The 19,811-nt window shown below is 35.6% G+C and overlaps 1 protein-coding gene across 11 annotated transcripts in view; it reads right to left on the bottom strand.

Moving 5' to 3' along the window:
- Positions 1-422: 422 nt before the first annotated feature.
- Positions 423-19,811, bottom strand: part of LOC145296688 (ras-related protein Rab-3) — a 411,003-nt gene continuing 391,614 nt past the window's right edge. For all 11 annotated transcript variants that reach the window (XM_080142647.1, XM_080142650.1, XM_080142649.1 and 8 more), the window contains 2 exons: positions 10,498-10,622; positions 423-956 (listed from right to left, as the gene is read on the bottom strand). In XM_080142647.1, coding sequence (XP_079998773.1) covers positions 763-956; positions 10,498-10,622 — 319 coding nt within the window. In that variant the 3' untranslated portion in view covers positions 423-762. The remainder of the gene's footprint in view (positions 957-10,497; positions 10,623-19,811) is intronic.

Below are 19,811 nucleotides of genomic sequence, written 5' to 3'. Positions count from 1 at the left end.
AGCAAACACAAGAGTTTTCTTAAGGGAAATTTTATATACATGCGCGCATATATATATATGTATGTATGTATATATAATGTTTGGTATATGGAATAGTCAATAAACATAAGAACAGGCTAATAAAGCTAATCAATATTTCAGTTGATTCAAACAACATTAATCTTTGGGGTAGAATGATTAAGGTCATTTGAACCCATTGAAACATTGGTTTGCTTTAGAGATGTAATATGGTGGTTATTTTATTAGACTGTTTATATGCTTTTCTATTATTCTATATAGTAAACATCCCATCTTGTCATGTTTTAAATTTCCTTGTATATATATCATACAAGGAGTCTAGGTCTAGTATGGGTTCCTTTCTTGAATGAACAACAACAACAGTTTGTGTAAATAACATTTTCATATAACAACAAAAACAACTGTTGACAGCAGTAATGATTCAAAAATTAACGAGCTTCAGCACTTTTTTCATCTTTTTTTTTTTTTTAACTTTCTTGTTTTTTTTTTTTTAAATCTTTTATTAATTAATACATTCACAACTGCACAACCTCCAAGATGGAGTTACTTCCCCTGATGCGTCAGACTGGTCTTTGGTGACTCTAGAGGCACCCGCTACTCTTGCTGCTACACTTCAACCAGAGGAGGAGGAGGAGGAGGAGGAGAAGAAAAAGAAGAAATCAGGAGAAGAAGAAAGGAAAGAAGGACTAGAAGAAGAAGAGGCTGGAGAAAGTGGGAGACGGGAGGAGTGGGGGATGGGGATTTCTAACACTGACAGCTACCATTCTGCGGGTTGTTGGGGTTCTCTGTTAGGCGAGTTCCCTTGGTCTGGCTGTTCACGAGGGTTGGATCCGTATCCAGACTTTCCGACATCTTCTCACAAATGATGTCTACCAATCGCTCAAATACTGCTTTCACGTTGATATTTTCCTTCGCCGACGTTTCAAAAAATTCCAAACCTTAAAAAATAAAAATAAATAAATATATATATATAAAATCAGAAAATAGTAATGTATAAAATATAGTCCATATGTTTTTTACCATTGTTTTTCCACACAAAACAAGGTGAATATTTCTTCTCTGAATGGGTTCATAGTATCTTAATATGAATGTTTTTGTGATGCATCAACTTTGTGGGTGTTTGTTATGGATTTTTCAAGTTTTATTGAAACATACATATATAGATGCAACTCTTCTTTTATATAATAGATGTACATATTTTTTTCAACTTAGTTCCTGTGTTTATCCAATGGGAGCCATAACTACTCTATTTGTTTTAATGATACATGACCTTGTCCATCCGGGGGTCAACCAGACAGATTTGATTGCAACAGCAAACAATTTAGCATCTCTATATGATGTAAATTTCATGTTTTTTTTTTATTTTTAAATTATTTTTTCTTATTTTTCCACCGTCATTATGTTTGAGTATTGTATTCTTTTTTTATTTGTGGGTGTATAATGGGTTGTAAGCAATTATATACGTTAATTTCACTACTCTGTAACAAAGAATATATATATATATATATATATATATATATATATATATATTATTTACTATAATAATTATTACAGACACTAGTGTTTCATCCTTTCGGGAATCATTAGTGCAGGGTGTTACGATTAACACCAGTCAAGAGACTCGAACCCCAGCAACAGAAGTCATGTCTGGCTTCATTAGCAAGGGCCTGAACCATTTGGTTACCATCAACCGTGAGAGATACAGTTGAAATTAAACATTTATTCTTATTAAATGCTTTTAAGGTCAGTCAGAGTGATCTGATCATTATATGACGATCTGCGTGTATGAGCTAAGTTGACCGACTTTATTACAACTGAAAGTGCTCAACGATAAGAAAAAGTTTCTTAAAGAGGCTGGCATTATTATTTACTATAATAATTATTAAATACCTACAGACACTAGTGTTTCATATATATATATATATATATATATATATAATTTTCAGAGCATGAAAGATGATATAATTAGTTTCACTGCCAAGCAACATTACAACTCATAAGAGTCATGAAAGCCAACAAACCAAAACTCGAATCTTTGGTTGTTGGCTTTTATGGCTCTTTTGAGCTGCGATGTTGCTTGACTGTGGAAATAATTTTATCATTTGTCATGCGCTGAAAATGCTATTACTAATTTCTCACTATATTAGCATGTTGGATGGCATCGTCCTAGTGAGTGTAAAAATCCTACTAGGGTTCTCGTTGATTGGACCACACCCCTTGTTTGAGACGAAGTAGGCCCATTCCATAGTCGGGTTTCACTGTGGTTTGTTTGAGCTGTGTTAGTAAATAGATTTTCTTTTGTATGGTGCATTTGTCCAAGTGGCACAGTACTCGCTATGCATGCAAGAGATTCGGGTTTTGAATCCCAAGTTTGGATATGTTTAATTGATGAGCCCAAATGAGGACGAAACTCAAGTCTTGGACTTTTGATTTGTTGGCGTTTATGGCACTTGTTAACTGCAATGTTGCTTGACTGTGAAAATAATTATACAGTAGAATGTATATGGCATTAAAAATTAGTAACAAAACACAGTACAATAATCAATAAACCATTATAAATAACACCGTAAAGCAAGGTAAATACCAGAACCAGAGGCCAGAAAAACATTGTATTCCATATCGTAACCTGGAAAAAAAAAAAACGTATCCTAGGGCCACCATATCCCAGGGTTCTACTGTATATATATATATATATATATATATATATATATATATATATATATGCTAAGTCTACTGCTATTGAGCACAAAAAAGAAGAGGAAATTCAACCAAATACAATTTTAGACATTTATTTAAACATTAACAAATGCAAATGGACATAAAAAGGAACATAAAATATATATAGTTGTTGAAATTCTACCAGGCATGGTAGGTTACGAATATCTATAAAGGCCAAAGCTTCATCATATCAGGAGCCACATGGAATTGAATTAACTTCAGCCATAGTGAACTCGACTTTTTTTACTGTTATTTCACCAAAAACAAAGCACAGTAGTGCCACTTTGTCAAGAGGGGTTGCTATTTAGGACCAAATTTACAGGGATACTATATAGGGAGTTGGACAGTGAGATATCTATTCACATTACACTTCTGCGTGTCAGTACACTAAGGGAATCAGGGTACAGGGAGGGAATTACAAAGTTTAGCAGTTTGAGGGAAGAAGCTACTTGAGTAAAAGGCTTTATGGCATCTAGAGATCTCTACAGTGTAGGGGTGGGATTTTGCTACTTGACAGGTTTGTCGGGGGTACCTATGTTGAGGGGGTATCTATGTTGAGGGGGTACAAGGGCTTTGAGTTCATCAGAGCATATTCCATTAAAATACTTGTCAAAAAGGCACAAAGATGCAACATTTCGGCAATGGGACAGAGGTCGGAGTTTGGTTGCTAGTGTGGGACCTATTACGTTAGTGACCTTTCTTTGGACTTTGTCTAGGAGCGAGAGACTAGTAACAGATGCACCAACCCAGATGTGGCAATAATACTTCATGCATGGGCAAATAGTAACTTTGTAGAGATTCCGGACACTCAGGTGCTCTCTCATTCTTTCTCTCTCTCTTTATTTAGTTTAACCAAGGGGAATAACCCACCGGTGTTATTTTGAGTTTGTCTCCCCTACTCTATTTTACAGGGCATTGCTTACATTAGCCGTATTTATCTACTTATATAAAGTATTGTATGTAGACACGTTATTCCACTATTATGGGTGTTGAAAAGAAAAAAGAAAAAAATATCAATTGATACAGAAAGAAGAAAAGAAAAAAAATGAAAACTTTTCATCACCATAATGAAAATTTTTCTTTCTTTTTCTTTTCCACACCTCAAAATTGGAAGGATTTCTTTTTGAATTCATGACCGCAGCAAGGGTGGAACGGTGGTGTGTGTATGACTTACTATTTTTCTCTTCCCTATATCTAAACACGTGAAATGGATTTATCTGCTAGTTTTTACCCACCAAACAATGAATAATGTTGAATGTTTGACAGCATACAAATCTTATTTACTCAAAGAAACATTCCATATTTCACCGGAAAACATTTTTATTTACTAACAATTGTTTTTGCATATTTCAAGAACATATTTTTCATGATATACAAATTATCTCTTCTAGTCATATGTTAATGCTGTTTTATAGGGCTTGCTTATATTGGCCTCATTTATCCGCTATGTTAAGCATTGCCGCATGTAAATGGGTTAGTCCAATATTATGTGTGTGAGTGGATGAGAAATTGGTTTTAAAAATGGCAGCTTGAGAACCTTCCAACATGGTATCAGATGTCTTTTTGGGGGGCTGAGAAGGTCTTTTCTCTGATTATCATCTTTAAAGTGTTTCATGTTTTTGACTTACCATTCTCATCTTTCTTAAATATTTTTCTTTCCTCTATTTTGTTTTAAACACTGTGTCAGTTTTTATTTATATTTGATTATCTCTGAGGAGCAGCCAGATAGACTAAAGACATAGCTTTCCATCGTTGGCTATAAAACGCGTGTAAGACAATAAAGTAGTATAAGCATTTATCGAAATAAAAAAAATTATGATCGTGAACTGATTCTTTCCTTTGGTCCTTGCAACCAACCAGTACATATGCTCGTAAGTTAGAAGCATAACTTCATTGAGTTTGTTATCTGAAACAATTTGGGCAATATTATAAGGGATACTAAACTTAAAAAATATTTTTTATACAAACTCATATATTTTAATATATAAAATTTTAAAAAGGAAATGTAAATAAATTTATAGATTAATCCTATCTTGTTTGCAGCTGTATATATTTCTATATAATCTTTCGAATATTACTTTCTTTCGAACATTGAAGTTTTCAGTTTTTTGCTAATCAGCAATATCATAGCAAGTCTATATAAAATTCTTTTGCTAACCGTTTTCCTTTGAAGAAAAAAAGCAAATTTTGAAACTTCATAGAATAAGAAAATAATACATTTCATATTGTATTCCTTGTTGTATGAACAATAAATATTGTAAATCATAATTTTCATAATTCTAACCCACCCCATTTTTTTCTCACTTATATAGATTAACGTCTTGGTACTTTTGATATGTATTTATTTATTTATTTTTTTAATGGTCACATAAAAAAAAGGAAGAAATCAATTTATTTTTTTATCTATGGAAATTGTTCCAGACAAACATGAAGCCACTTGATGTAAGGAGTTAAAAAAAAAAAAACAACCTTAGTTCAAGGTCAAAAACAAACCAACAATAAGTGTTAAATGGATAGATTCTGGCCGAGAAAACAGCAATTCTTCCCTCTTTGTCAGAAACATCACTTATGGAATGTGAGAGAAAATAAGGACAAAGATAAGGATAGCGAAAATTATAAGGCTGATGAAACTAAACCCAGAGTACACTTTCTACTTTCCTTGAAGCAAAACGCAATTACATAAATACGTGTCATGTCAAAAGTAGTAAAAAAAAAAAAAAAAAAAAAGAAGCTGACACAAAATAATCTGCAAAAACAATGTTTTACAAAAAGTAAAACATTGTTATTATCAATCCGCCATTTTATAAATTTTAAATAGCGAAAGTTAACCGACAACAAGGGAGATAAATCAGTTTTCATACGGAACAGGCCGCAGTAGAAGAAACCAATAAAACTCGATGAATTCGATGAATTTTATTTTTTGAAAGTGAAAACCCAATTTGATTTTTATGTTGAAAATCAAGTTTATCCTTCTAAAGCAAAGAACATCTGAACACAAATATCCAGGAAATAAAACATTATTACGAAATAGAATTATTTGTAATATTAAAATCAAAACAATCATTAAGCAATAATAAAAACAAAAAAAAAACAATAAATAATAGTTAATAAAATATCCCTTTTTAAAATTAATATGCAGATAAGTTGGTAAATTTATACAAACACCGTGACAGCGAATTAACCCTAACCCTAACGCTGTCACGGTGTTTGTATAATAATACCGATAAGTTAATATTGCGACTTATATCACATATACATAAGTAGTATATAAAATAGATAATGCGTCTATTGTGTAAAGTGTTGAATTACCATGAAAAGGCAGATTTAACTTCCGTGCAAAAAATGAGTTCTTTAGCATTTAGAAGTTCCTATTTACCAGATCAAAGGGGAATAACTCTAAAGCAAAAATACAAAGTAAACATTCTAATCAGTTCGTTTATTTATTTTTTTATTTTTGTTCATATTTATATAATCTACGCTTACCATGAAAATTCTTTTTGTGTACCTCTTTGATATGTTTTTTTTTTTTTATGCGGGACAAGTTTTGAAATTTCTAAAAATTAAAATATAAAACCGGTTATATTGAAGATGTTGGCCCCCCCCAAAGGAGCGGAAGTTTTCTAGTTTATTAAGTATCCAATAAGAATATTTATTTATTTGCAAACTGTTATCTCTATCTTCATAGTTGTTGTTTCACGACGTTTCGGCCTTAGTCAGATGGCTAACCGCGTCCTCAGTAATTTCTGCCTTCCATAGTTGTTGTCGTCTCAACACGTTTCGGCCAACAAATCTTCTGGCCAACTTTGAGTAGGATTCAAACTGCTATCTCCAGACAATGCTCACCAGGAACCGTAGAGATTCAAAGCCTCTATTCACTGCGACACGGGCCCTAAAGGGCAATCAAGAGTGGATTTTTTTTCCTTATAAATCCAAGTTTTTCGTTCTTATCTGATCTTCCATCGTCGAATGGTATATTATTTTATTATTAGAATTCTTTGAGATGAGTAATTTGTATATTTATTTATTTATTTGTTTATTTATTTATTTGTGAACTGTCATCCTCATCCCATAGTTGTTGTTTCACAAAGTTTCGGCCAACTATTCCTGTGGTCTTAGTCAGGTGGTAAACCATGACACATACTGAGTCTCGTAACTGCATCCGCAGTAATTACTGCCTTCCATAGTTGTTTTCTCACCACGTTTTTACTCACCTCAAAAGGATTCCAATAATAAAATATTTTACATGTAGAATGTTCTTACTTGCCATGTAAAAATCTGCCATGCACGTTTCAAAGTCGAACCCATGTTTGACAAAAGAAAGACATCCCGAAATATAACATCATGGACATATCCACTGTTTGAATCTCATGCATGTCTAAGGGAGTTTTTTTTAACTGGATACGTGTTTCTAACCCCAGTCACTCCAGTAACCAAGAGCAAGGTACTAAAACTCTGTGGGTATATCAAAAGGTTTGAAAATGAATTATCTAAGATATGCCTAGAAAACAATGATAGAAAATGATGAAGATTGTGCAAATGCTAGCGTAATAACATCTAGGTGGAGGTTACAGTTAAGTTTAAATCAATTTAATTATGTAACAACAAAAAAAAAAAAAAACGGAATCAATCAAAAGTACCTTTTCACGTCAGTGCTCAATCTTGTCTAACTGAAGGTAATGAAATATTACAAATAATGTGTTTTATAAATTTAAAGAAGGCTATATAAGATAACATTAAAAATCATTACATTTTTTTTTGTTTAAAAACCTAAGTGACCCTTTGGGGGGGGGGCATAATCCATACCCACACACACAAAAAAAAAAAAAAATCAAGTACATATTTCTTTCTTTATTGTCTTGTTTTGTAGGCAATGATTAAAAGCATTGTCTTTAGGCTATCTGGCTGCTTATCAGAAACAATAAATATAAACAAATATAAACATATTGTTCAAAGCAAAATAAAGAGGAAAAATTCTTAAGAAAATGAGAAAAAGTAAAAAACATGAAACATTCACTTTAAATATGATAATCAGCATTAATTCAAAGCAAATTATTTTCACTTAAAAACATAATTTCTAATGTTTTTTTGCCAACAAAAACAATAGGTAAATATATTTATATTAGCTATACAGTGGCAGAAGCTAGGTAAAGAGGGAAACAGATAAAAACTAGTTTATTTTAAGAATCCAAACTATTTTATTCACCTGGAAAGCCTCGGTGACTACAAGGAATTAGTAAAACAAATTAAGTGTACAAATAATAAATCCAATCACAAATCTTTGTTCAAAAGATCAAAGAAAGAGATTTACATTTCTTTTTTTAAATTTAATTTTTAAACATTTCTTTTTATTGCTTCAAAAGCCTTTTCTAAGGTTTTTATACATTTTACATGTATTTTAGACATTTTATGTGGAAAAAAGTAAGGAGGTTGTCTTAGCAAGGGATGGCTGCTAAACTATGAACTCTAGTGATTTTTTTTTCATTTTTTTTATTTTACTCTTCTTCACCCCAAACAAAGCACATTGCAACTTGGGGGCTACTATTTGGAGTCGTCTCTAACAAAGAACTGTGGGGAGTTGAGCAGCGAGATGTCTGTTTACATTACATTTAAACTACTGCGGATTAGTACAGTCATGGAAACAAGAAACAGGGAGAGAACTCCAAAGTCTAGCAGTCTGAAGGAAGAAACTATTAGAGTAGAAGGCTTTCTGGCATTAATGACAGGGAAGCTGGGCATAAGGAGGGAATTCCAAAGTCTAGCAGCCAAGGAAACAAACTATTAAACTAGAAGGTTTTCCAAGATCTAGGAACCTCAACAATGAAGGGCTTGATCTGTTAGTCGGACGTATAATTATATTTAAATTATTTATGTTGGAAAAATATTAATTAACAAAGGAGATACTGGGCAGCTTTTGCTATGAAAAATGTTGCTGGAAAAATGGTGTGATCCTTGACTTTTTAAAAATGTTCTTATTATTTTGTTCAAGTTGAGGAAGGGGCATTCTATTAGTTGCTAGATATTCATCCGCTATCTTAAACATTCCAACTGGAATGTCGATTTAAGATGCTAACCGTCCCTTTAAGTGCAATTGTTTGCATCTCTAATGCACTTGGTTCACCGGGTATATTTGACATTTTGAAATTCTTTTTCATGAATCTAATTGTGACTATAATTACTGGAATATGAGTCAGATATGCTCTAAGATGGTCATTTTCAAGTCCTTGGTAAGTGGTGATTCATTAGTCTTAAAAAAAAAAAAGATCATACTGCCCATCCAGAGGTTGAGAATAGTAATATTTTCTATTTTATGCCTAAGGGTGCATGAAACTTTCAGATGTGACAATGTGGAGACCTATGTAGTTGTGACCAAACGTGTGTGGCCCCCGAGAGATCGCCAACTCCCAACGTTGTGTGTCGTGGATTTTTCATTCAACTATTCTTCTCATGGCCGGATCGTCATTTAGTCGCAATTCGTCTCTATTTCTGTTTTGGAGTCAACTCTAAAAACTGTCCAACCATTGTCGCAGTCAACTCCCATCCGCCGCAAAGGGCATCTAGTTGTCAACTAACTCTCTGTGTTGGTATCTGAAGTCGCCCCCACCCCCCAGAAGCTGCTCTTCCCTTCTCATCTGTAGGCTTGTATTGTCACTGTCAAATCTGCAGGCTTGATCTAAAAATACCTACAGATTCATTGTTTGTTACTTCCTATCTCTTGTTTATTGTAGAACACTTCCTATTCCTTTGTCTATCCCCCCCCCCTCATCACTTAGGGACTCAAGTCCATCTCAAGTTCACTTTATAATATCACATAGTAGACATGATGATTCTGGATGTGACCCTGAATTGCTTTATTTCTGTCATAAAAATGGTCCATCTTTTAAATTAAGGAAATGCTGAAATCACAAATTTGGTGAGGATCAAACTCACAATCTATGAGAAACAGAACGAGTGGTTATTGCAGTGCAATAAGCAAATCTATCTCAATAAGAAAACGTGAACCTATGTATTATATATATTTTCATTGACGAAAAAGAATTAATGAAGATTATTTAATATCTGAAAATATGCTGACTTAGGACTGAAAGTGAAGAAAGAAGCAGAGAGAAGTGAGAGAAAATGTTCAGCGATTTTGAACTGCATTATTCCATTGCAGACCCATGGCGTAACAGATAAAATACTAGGTAATTTCAGCCCTAAATGAGACTTTTCTGAAGGTTAAAGGTTCAATCTTCAATATGGACGATATTAAAAATACAATTATTAATTACTAGGGCTATGACAAAAGAATATTCTTTTCATTATTTTGATTCTTGAATATATATCAGTTAATATCATATATTTTTAGGTAGAGTGATGTGGTCCTCGATTGATTAACTGTGTCTAACTGTGTCAGGTATATACTCGAGAGTCAAAACAAGGATAAGAATATTCTCATGTCATAAGCCTAGTAATCACTTAAGACTTCTACCTGGTTATGACTGACAGAATGAGAGCATTCTACCCCCGTGGATTTAATAAAGGGTTCTGTTCAAAATTCTGTGCAAATATTTAAGTTTGACACGATACATCTAAAGAAGGTCAGAGGTTACATGAGCCCAAAATATGGTGAGAATGACACTCGAGATAAGTGCGAACAATAAGAATAATACAAATTCCATTATTATTTTTATACTTATTCAGGTAAATTGAGCTTTAATAGCTCCTTTAGTTGGACACTAAGTTGTGTCTTGATATATTTTCAAGTTTTCTTGAAAGACTTACCTAACTGATCAGCCAACTGTTTACCTCGTTCAGTGGACACAACACGCTCTTCTTCCAAGTCACATTTGTTGCCCACTAACACTACTTGTGCATTATCCCAAGAGTATGTCTTGATCTGTGTGCACCTGTTGGTAAAAATAGAAGAAGAAAAGATGTGAAAAAAATGGTACACAAGAAAAAGAAACAAAAAAGATGTAAAAAAAAAAAAAAAAATGGCACACAAAATAAAGAAACAAAAAAAAGACAGGTGCTCGACTGAGCTTCAATATATAGTCCCTCCCTCCCCCCACCCTGGTGAAAAATCAAAACAGACTAGTTACAACTACTGTTAACAATTTGTCTTACTGTGCCTAAAACTAAATGAAAGTTCCATGTACATAGTTTTTTCCTAGAACTACTCACCTGTAGAACACAATATTGTGGGGCTACTTCCTAGCTGACAATAACATGGTCGTTTTCAAGTTCTATGTAAACAAGTTTTAGTTCAGTTGTACTCTTAAATAATAAATTCTACCCAATTTACGCCACTACCAATCGTCACAGTGTCTCACCATCCACCTGATAAACTCTTTAACCCTTATCCTCGAGTGGCATTTGGGCTTTGATAAGCAGTGACTCCTTAGTATAAAAAAAAAACAAATAACATCATTAAATATTCAGAAAACAATCTTCTTCTTTATCATCATGATTGTGATGATGAAGAAGATTGTTTTCTAAACATATGATGATGATGATCATCATCATCATAATGATGATGTTTTAGTATTTAAGATGCTGCAAGTGTCCCAGACACCAGGGTACACAACACCCTATAGCATCCTACACCTGCTCTTTATGCAGTTCAATCAAAAAGGTTGATAGCAGTCTAGGGTCTTCCTTAATCTACCACACTCTCCAGCACCTGGTGTATCCAGACCTGTTGTACATCCTAATTTCTTATTGTTATGACATTTTTTTTTTTTTTGTTTCATTTTTCTTCCTTTGAAGATTGTAATGCTGGGTATGGGGCAGCCAAACCAGCTGCCAACATTGCCCCGCTTTTTATTGAAACCAACCGAGAGCTCTTTTTAGTATCCTCGCTGTTCCCTTAAGTGCAATTGTCTGGATCTCTTTTGCACTTGGTTCACCAGGAATATTAGTTAGGTAGGACTTCAGGTTCTTCTTCATAAGCCCTGTAGCACCTATAATAACTGGTATGATTGATATCTCCTTAAGATTCCAATTTCATATCATACATGAGACCTTGGTATTTGGTCTGTTTCTCTCTTTCAGCTCTGTTCAGTCCGCCATCGCTAGGAACACTCACTTCAATCAAGGTTCAGAATGAAAGCACATATACCGTGAGAGTTTAATGTAAGAGTGAAGTGAACATGGTATTGATGTCCCGATTTTATTTAATCAATGACCAAAAAAAAGAAAGAAGCACCTCCTACTGTGATACTAGAGAGTGCTCCTTCACCCCCACCCAAAGACTCCAGATAATATGGATACAGTTAAGTCACTTTTTACGCACTCAAGCAGGTCTTCCTCAGTCTACAATACTCCGTAGTACCTATGTTTCTTACTGTTATGCATATATTACATATACACAGAGTTTTATACTAAGATAAAGTGAGCATCATACTAACGTCCTGCCTTTATTTTTATTTAATACTAGCGGGGGGGGGGGTACCCAGCATTGCTTGGTTGTTTGGAAGTGTGTGTGGTTTTAGGTAAATCAAAACACCCGGGTGTTTGTGTCGAGGGGGGGGAGGGGGGGTAAAATAAAAAAAAAAGCTTTGATATGTAAATATGAAGGATCAAACTCGAACCCTTGAGTCGAAGTTGGAAATTAAATTGTGAAAAAAAATCTGCGACGTTAACCACTGGGCCACCACGAAATAGTAACGGAAACATGTTTAAATTTATTTAAGTATTAAAACTTGGCAGGTGCCCATATTTAATTAGGTCAACTTTGACTGCGGGGCAGTATTTTATTTACTGCAGGGCAGAATTTTTTTTTTTTGTTTCCCCAAGATGTTGTGGGGAAAACCAGCTCCCCATAAAAAGGAGATTGTCCAAATTGAATAGCAATCGTCTGATATAAGGAGAAACTCCACATTGATCAAAGCTGATTGCTTTCGGACATTTCCGGCGATCATGACCGGAAAAATGCCGCCAGAATTAGTTTTGCTTTTATTATACGAAAAAGCTTAATGCACATGCGGCAATAGAAAAATGTTGAATATTTATCTTTTCAAAGTCGAGCAAATTAAATAGACAGGCGACCTCCGTTGTTAACTCATAGATATTATCATTTAGACGTGATATAAAAAGTTTTAAGAAGTGAGTCGATCGATCGCTTCTCGGAAAAAAGCTTTTCTCGGACATACACAAAAAAGGTGAACATACATACACACACACATTTTCGCTTTTATATATATAGATTTAATCAACACCCCCCCCCCTATCAAAAAAAAAGAAAAAAAAACAAAGTAAGAAGCGTTTCCTAATATGATACTATGACTAATCCCACACCCCAGCTAAGACTTCGGATAATGTGAAGAAAAGATAAGGATTCACTGAAAAAAGAGGGGGTGCGAAAATAAGATTAGTAGTCAGCTGGGAGTGGCTGGAAGGGCGAGTCATTTCTGCATATCAGTCATTCAAGCCAGATCTTTGTTACTCTACCATGCACCCAACGGCCTGATATATCTGGGTGTGTTATGGAGTTGATACAAGAGATGGCATACTGTACAGGACAAAGCCATCTGAGATACCGAGCATATAAAACCCTAATGTATCCACCAATAAAAAATTTCCAATGAAGCACAGTTTATTAAATAGTAAGTGATTATGTTTGCTAGTATTCATCTTGTGATTTTAGTTCATGGGGTGATGTCGACACGGGTCAGTGAACGCATTCAAATGCTATCTGAACCCTGCCGTTTATTGAAAACGGATGTGACATTACCTGTGAGAAAGATAAGGGAAGGAGGGAACGGTTGCATTAAAACAATGAACCCTATAGTCCAAGAACGTCCCCCTTGCTGCTGGGAGAAAAGAAAGCTCACCGACACTGTCAATGAAGGTTCTTTCTTCAAATCGACGATGTCTTCATTCTTAGTGCTGTTGCAAAACATTAATCGCAAGTGTCCCAAGTCATGGAGAAATGGATGACACAAGGTGAAACTAGATGACATGACATCAGAGGTGAGAGGGAGAGAGATCAGTGGGTGGAGAGGTTTCATAGCTCCCCCCCCTTCTTATTGCATGCATGATAAAAAGTCCACAAACTCAGTCAATAAAAGGTTCTTTCTTCAAATCGTTTATTCCTTCATCCTTTACGTTCTTGTAAAGCAATTAATTGCAGGTGTTTCTAGTCATAGAATGAAGATGATTGACGCAGTAAGAGGATGATGATCGGCATGTGATGATATATTCAAATTGAAAAACGCTTCAACCAGAACTTGCTCCCATACTTACGAAACTGTTTAAACGTTGCCTTAAGGAGAAGTGCTTTCCAACACCCTGGAAAACCTCATCAGTATGCCCTGTATTTAAGAATTCAGATGAAAAGTCATCTCCCTCTCAGTACAGACCAATAAGTCTCCTGTATGTCATGAGTAAGTTGCTGGAATCCATATTAAATAGAGAAATAGTCAACCACCTCAGCAGAAATAACCTTCTTAGTGACGCGCAATATGGTTTTCATTTTGCAAGATTTACCGCAGATGTGTTAACAGTTATATCTCATAGGATTAGTGAATCTCTTGACAAAGGCTTCCTTTCTAGGGCAATTGCTCTTGACATATCAAAGGCCTTTGACAAGGTATGGCATAAAGGCCTACTTCACAAGATTTCCAGCTACGGTATAACTGGAAATGTTTTCTCAATCATTAAATCATTTCTCTCTGATAGACTCATAAGAGTAGTGGTCGATGGACAAAAATCAGAGGCCCAGAGTATTAATTCTGGAGTTTCTCAGGGGTCCATCCTGGGCGCAACTCTCTTCTTGATTTACATCAATGATTTCCCTAAACACATACTTAAATCATTCGTTGACATCTATGCTGATGACACGACCATCTATGGCAACACATCAAAGGCTGTAAGTGACAAAGTTCTCTCTGATTCTCTCTCCTCTGATCTCGAGTGTGTGGTACAGTGGGAGAAGAAGTGGCTGGTCACTTTTAATGCATCTAAAATCAAGCTCCTATCTTTATATCATCAACGCTCTGATCCCCATCTGGCATCAATTGAAATGGATGGCTCTCGTCTAGGAGAAGCCCCATGTTTTGACAAGCTTCTGGGCTTGACCTTTACTCCTGATCTGAAATGGAACACGTACATCAAGTCTGTTGCTAAGGTCGCTGGAAAGATGGTGAGATCCTTCTACCGCTCCAGAAGATATCTCACTACTGATGCAATTCTCTATCTATATAAAAGCCAAGTACGTCCAAGGATAGAATACTGCTGCCATATCTGGGCAGGAGCTGCTAAAAACAGCCTATCCTGCCTTGACAGAGTACAAAATAGACTTTGTGGCTTAGTGGGGGATGCCCTTTTCTCTTCCCTGCAACCTCTCTCCCACAGAAGAGACGTTGCGAGCCTATCTTTGTTTTATCGTTATTTCCATGGCAGGTGCTCGTCTGAACTCCAATCTCTGGTCCCCCCTCACCAATCTTTCACGAAAAACACCCGTCTAGCTGAAACCACTGTCAAAATTTTTCCCCACTCTTTATCTGTGCCTAAATCAAAACGTAGATTCCATGAACAAAGCTTCTTTCTTAGAACTGCACGCCTGTGGAACTCTGTTCCGTCTGCCTGCTTCCCACCTTACTACAACCTGGATGTCTTCAAGTCCAACGTAAACAAATTCCTGATGAACCGCCCCCTTAAGTAGACACTTTTATTAAATCTCCACACTAACGTATTGTACATGCAATAACCTTTATTCCTGAGTGGCTTTCGGGCCTTGATAAGTGGTAACCACCTTGTAAAAAAAAAAAAGAAAAAGAAGACGTTGAGTCTTCCCTGAGAAGGGAGGTATACAATAGGTTGAAGGGATTCCGCCTTCCAGTTTGCAGCTGCACATTGACTTGACAATACCACAGTTATTAATACCAAAGCTGTTGCTGATCAGAAGCATTTAAGGACTATGTCTCACTACCATGCAAGGTGGTAAAGTGAACATAGACTAAAAGAGACACTAAGTATGCCTAGAAGTAAACATTAGCAGCAGCTTCCCAAACCGTTTCCAAGCAACACAGTAATTCGCAAACCACAACGTAAACGACCAAGTTCTCTCCGATTCTCTCTCCTTTGATCTTGAGCACGTGGTACAATGGGGGAAAAAGTGGCTGGTTACTTTCAATGCATCTAAAACCAAGCTTCTATCTTTACATCATCAACGCTCTGTTGCCCAGCTGCCACCAATCGAAATGAATGGCTCTTGTCTTGGGGAGGCCTCATGTTTTGACAAGCTTCTTTACTCCTGATCTGAAATGGAACACATACATTAAATTCGTTGCCAAGGCCGCTGGAAAGATGGTGGGATCCTTCTATCGATTCAGTAGATATCTCACTGCTGATGCAATTCTCTATCTATATAAGAGCCAGGTATGTCTAAGGATAGAGTACTGTTGCCACATCTGGGCAGGAACTGCTAGAAAGGACTTGTCCTGCCTTGATAGAGTTCAAAATAGACTTCGTAGCCTCGTAGGAGATGTCCTTTTCTCTTCCCAGCAACCGCTTTCTCACAGAAGAGATATTACGAGTTTGTCTCTGCTTTATCGTTATTTTCATGGTAAGTGCTCGACTGAGCTCCAATCTATGGTCCCCCGGGCCAAAATTTCACAAGAAACACCCATCTAGCAGAAAACACTATCAATAATTTCCCCCACTCTTTATCTGTGCCTAAACCTAAACGTAGATTCCATGAACAAAGCTTCTTTTTTAGAACTGCACGCCTATGGAATTGTCTTTCCAGCTGACTACAATATGGTTGTCTTTAAGTCTAACGTAAACAAGTTTTTGATGAGCCATTCCATATAAGTTAACAAATTTACTGAATTTCCATTACTAACGATTACTTTATTGTCCAATTGTCTACTGAACACTTTTTTAACCCTTATCCTCGAGTGGCCTCTTGGCCTAGGTAAGTGGTGATGCCTTTGCAAAAAAAAAAAAAAAAAAAAAAAAAAAATCATTTAACATGTCACCCAAGAAGATAGCTTTAATATGAGGCATGCAAAAATCAAGGGTAAACAAAAATAAAATGTTAATCTATATACAGTAGAACTCTGGGATACGGTGGCCGTAGGATACGTTTTTTTTCAAGCTAGGATGTAGAATATGATGTTTTTCCGGTCCCTAGCTACGCCTTATGATGTTATTCATAATGTTATTTGATTATATACATGTGTATTATATACTGTACTGTATTTTGTTACTAATTTTTACTACTGTAATTATAAAACTCTGTGGACCTTGGACGATTGAGCGATTTCATCTTTTAAAAAAGGGATGACAGGTGAATTTATATATATATATATATATATATATATATATATATATATATATATATATATATATATATATACGAGCAAACAGTTAATAAAACATGTTAAAAAACACTTTGAAAAAGAGTTAAAAACATATTTAATCTGAAAAGGAAACACTTGATAAGTAGATAGTCCTTAATCCGCGGAGTTTCGAAGAAATACTTTCCTTCTCATCAGAGGGTAGGAATTAGCAAAATGCAGGATCGGATTTTGCATGCAAAAGTATTTGATGAAACAAGTAAGTCAAAGATCTTAATTGATAACAAAAAAGTGAAGCAGAGGGAATATGGTGAAGAAAAAGGTAAATACACGTGAATGGATAGTCTGGTGGAAGATAAATAATCCAGTGACGGTAAAATCCAAATATATAACTTCAAGAAAGTTAATTGAGTTTCCATTTGCACAAGTAAAATCCAAGGAAATCCCGTAATTGGAAGATTTTTCAAAGTGTTTTTTAACATGTTTTATTAACTGTTTGCTCGTATTATAAGCTCTATCTCCTATTTGGTTTTATCAAGCTTTTACATCTGGCTGAGATAACTTTATAAATATTAATTCTTTAATATTTATATTATACTTTAATTTTACCATCTTGGATCATTTTGGTAAATTTAATTGTAATTTTTATTTTATATATATATATATATATATATATATATATATATACTTGTTTATTTATTTATTTTTTTTTTTTTTTACAAAGGTATCACCACATTATCAAGGCCCAGAGGCCACTCAAGGATAAGGGTTAAAGAGTGTACAGTAGAAGTTGGTCAATATAGTAATCATTAGTAATGAAAAGTTGGTAAATTTAATAACTTATATGGAACGGCTCATCAAGAACTTATTTACCTTAGACTTGAACACAACCATATTGTAGTCAGCCGGAAAGCAGGAAAACGGAAGACAATTCCACAGGCGTGCAGTTCTAAGAAAGAAGCTTTGTTCATGGAATCTATGTTTAGGTTTAGGCACAGATAAAGAGTGGGGGAAATTATTGATAGTGTTTACAGCTAGACGAGTGTTTCTTGTGAAAGTTTGGCGAGGGGGGACCATAGATTGAAGCTCAGTTGAACACTTTCCATGAAAATAACGATACATCAGAGACAAACTCGCAACATCTCTTCTGTGAGATAGAGGTTGTAAGGAGGAGAAAAGGACATCTCCTACGAGGCTACGAAGTCTATTTTGAACTCTATCAAGGCAGGACAAGTCCTTTCTAGCAGCTCCTGCCCAGATGTGGCAACAGTATTCCATCCTTGGACGTACCTGGCTCTTATATAGATAGAGAATAGCATCAGCAGTGAGATATCTACTGGATCGATAGAAAGATCCCACCATTTTTCCAGCGGCCTTGGCAGCAGATTTGATATACGTGTTCCATTTAAGATCAGGAGTAATGGTCAAGCCCAGAAGCTTGTCAAAACTTGAGGCCTCCTGAAGACGAGAGCCATTCATTTCAATTGATGACAAATGTGGATTAAAATGTTGATGATGTAAAGAGAGAAGCTTGGTTTTAGATGCATTAAAAGTAACCAGCCACTCCTTTCCCCATTGTACTACATGCTCAAGATCAGAGGAGAGAGAATTGGAGAGTACTTGCTCGTTTACTGTCTTAGATGTGGTACCATAAATGGTAGTGTCGTCAGCATAAATGTCTACAAATGATGTAAGGATATGATTTGGAAGATCATTAATGTAGATCAGGAAAAGAGTTGGGCCCAGGATGGATCCCTGAGGGACACCGGCATTAATACTGTGAGCTTCTGATTTTTGCCCCTCAACTACTACTCTTATGAACCTATCAGAAAGAAATGATTTAATAATTGAGAAGACTTTTCCAGCTATACCATAGCTAGCGATCTTATGAAGTAAACCTTTATGCCATACCCTATCAAAGACTTTAGATATGTCAAGAGCAATTGCCCTAGAAAGATTGCCACCGTCGAGAGATTTGCTAATCCTATGCGATATAACTGTAAGGACATCTGCTGTAGATCTAGCAGAACGGAAACCATATTGAGTGTCACTAAGAAGGTTATTTTTGTTGAGATGTTTGATTACTTCTGTATTTAACACAGATTCTAGCAACTTACTCATGACGCACAGGAGACTTATTTGCCTGTACTGAGAGGGGGATGAGCGATCACCTGAATTCTTAAATACAGGGCATACTGATGAGATTTTCCAGGGAGATGGGAAACTATTCTCCTTAAGACAACGTTTAAACAGTTTTGTAAGTATGGGCGCTAGTTCAGGTTGAAGTTTTTTGAGTACTATAATTGGAATACCATCAGGGCCAGTTGCTTTACTGGAATCAAGGTTTTTGATTAGCTTGGCAACATCACGTACAGATATACGTATATCACATAGCGTGTTTTCTGATACAGGAGGAAATATTGGGGGTTGGCGGTCTTGGTCGCAAAGGGTAGAATTAGCTGCAAAGTTCTTGACAAAGAGTTTGGCTTTGTCTGATGCTGACGAGATTACCTCAGGTCCATTGATAATAGTTGGGATGGAGCACACGCTTCTGTTCAGGATTCTGTTTGCTATTTGCCAAAACTGGTGGGAACCAAGCCGCTGCTCAGCTACTTTGGACTTAACAGATTGAGCATACAACTCTCTTGCGTTCCTTATTACTTTCTTACAATGGTTGCTGGCAGTCCTGAAAACGGCTTTAGTTTCCATACATCTATTACGTTTGAAGCAGTGGAAAAAGTGATTTCTGTGCGCAATGGCAGCAGCACATTCTGGAGAGAACCATGGCTG

Source organism: Euprymna scolopes, chromosome 17 (assembly GCF_053919585.1).
Source record: "Euprymna scolopes isolate OS-2025 chromosome 17, ASM5391958v1, whole genome shotgun sequence".
NCBI classification, from domain to species: Eukaryota; Metazoa; Mollusca; class Cephalopoda; order Sepiida; family Sepiolidae; genus Euprymna; species Euprymna scolopes.
The sequence above is the reverse complement of the archived record's forward strand: the minus strand, read 5'-3'. Positions and strand labels throughout refer to the sequence as shown.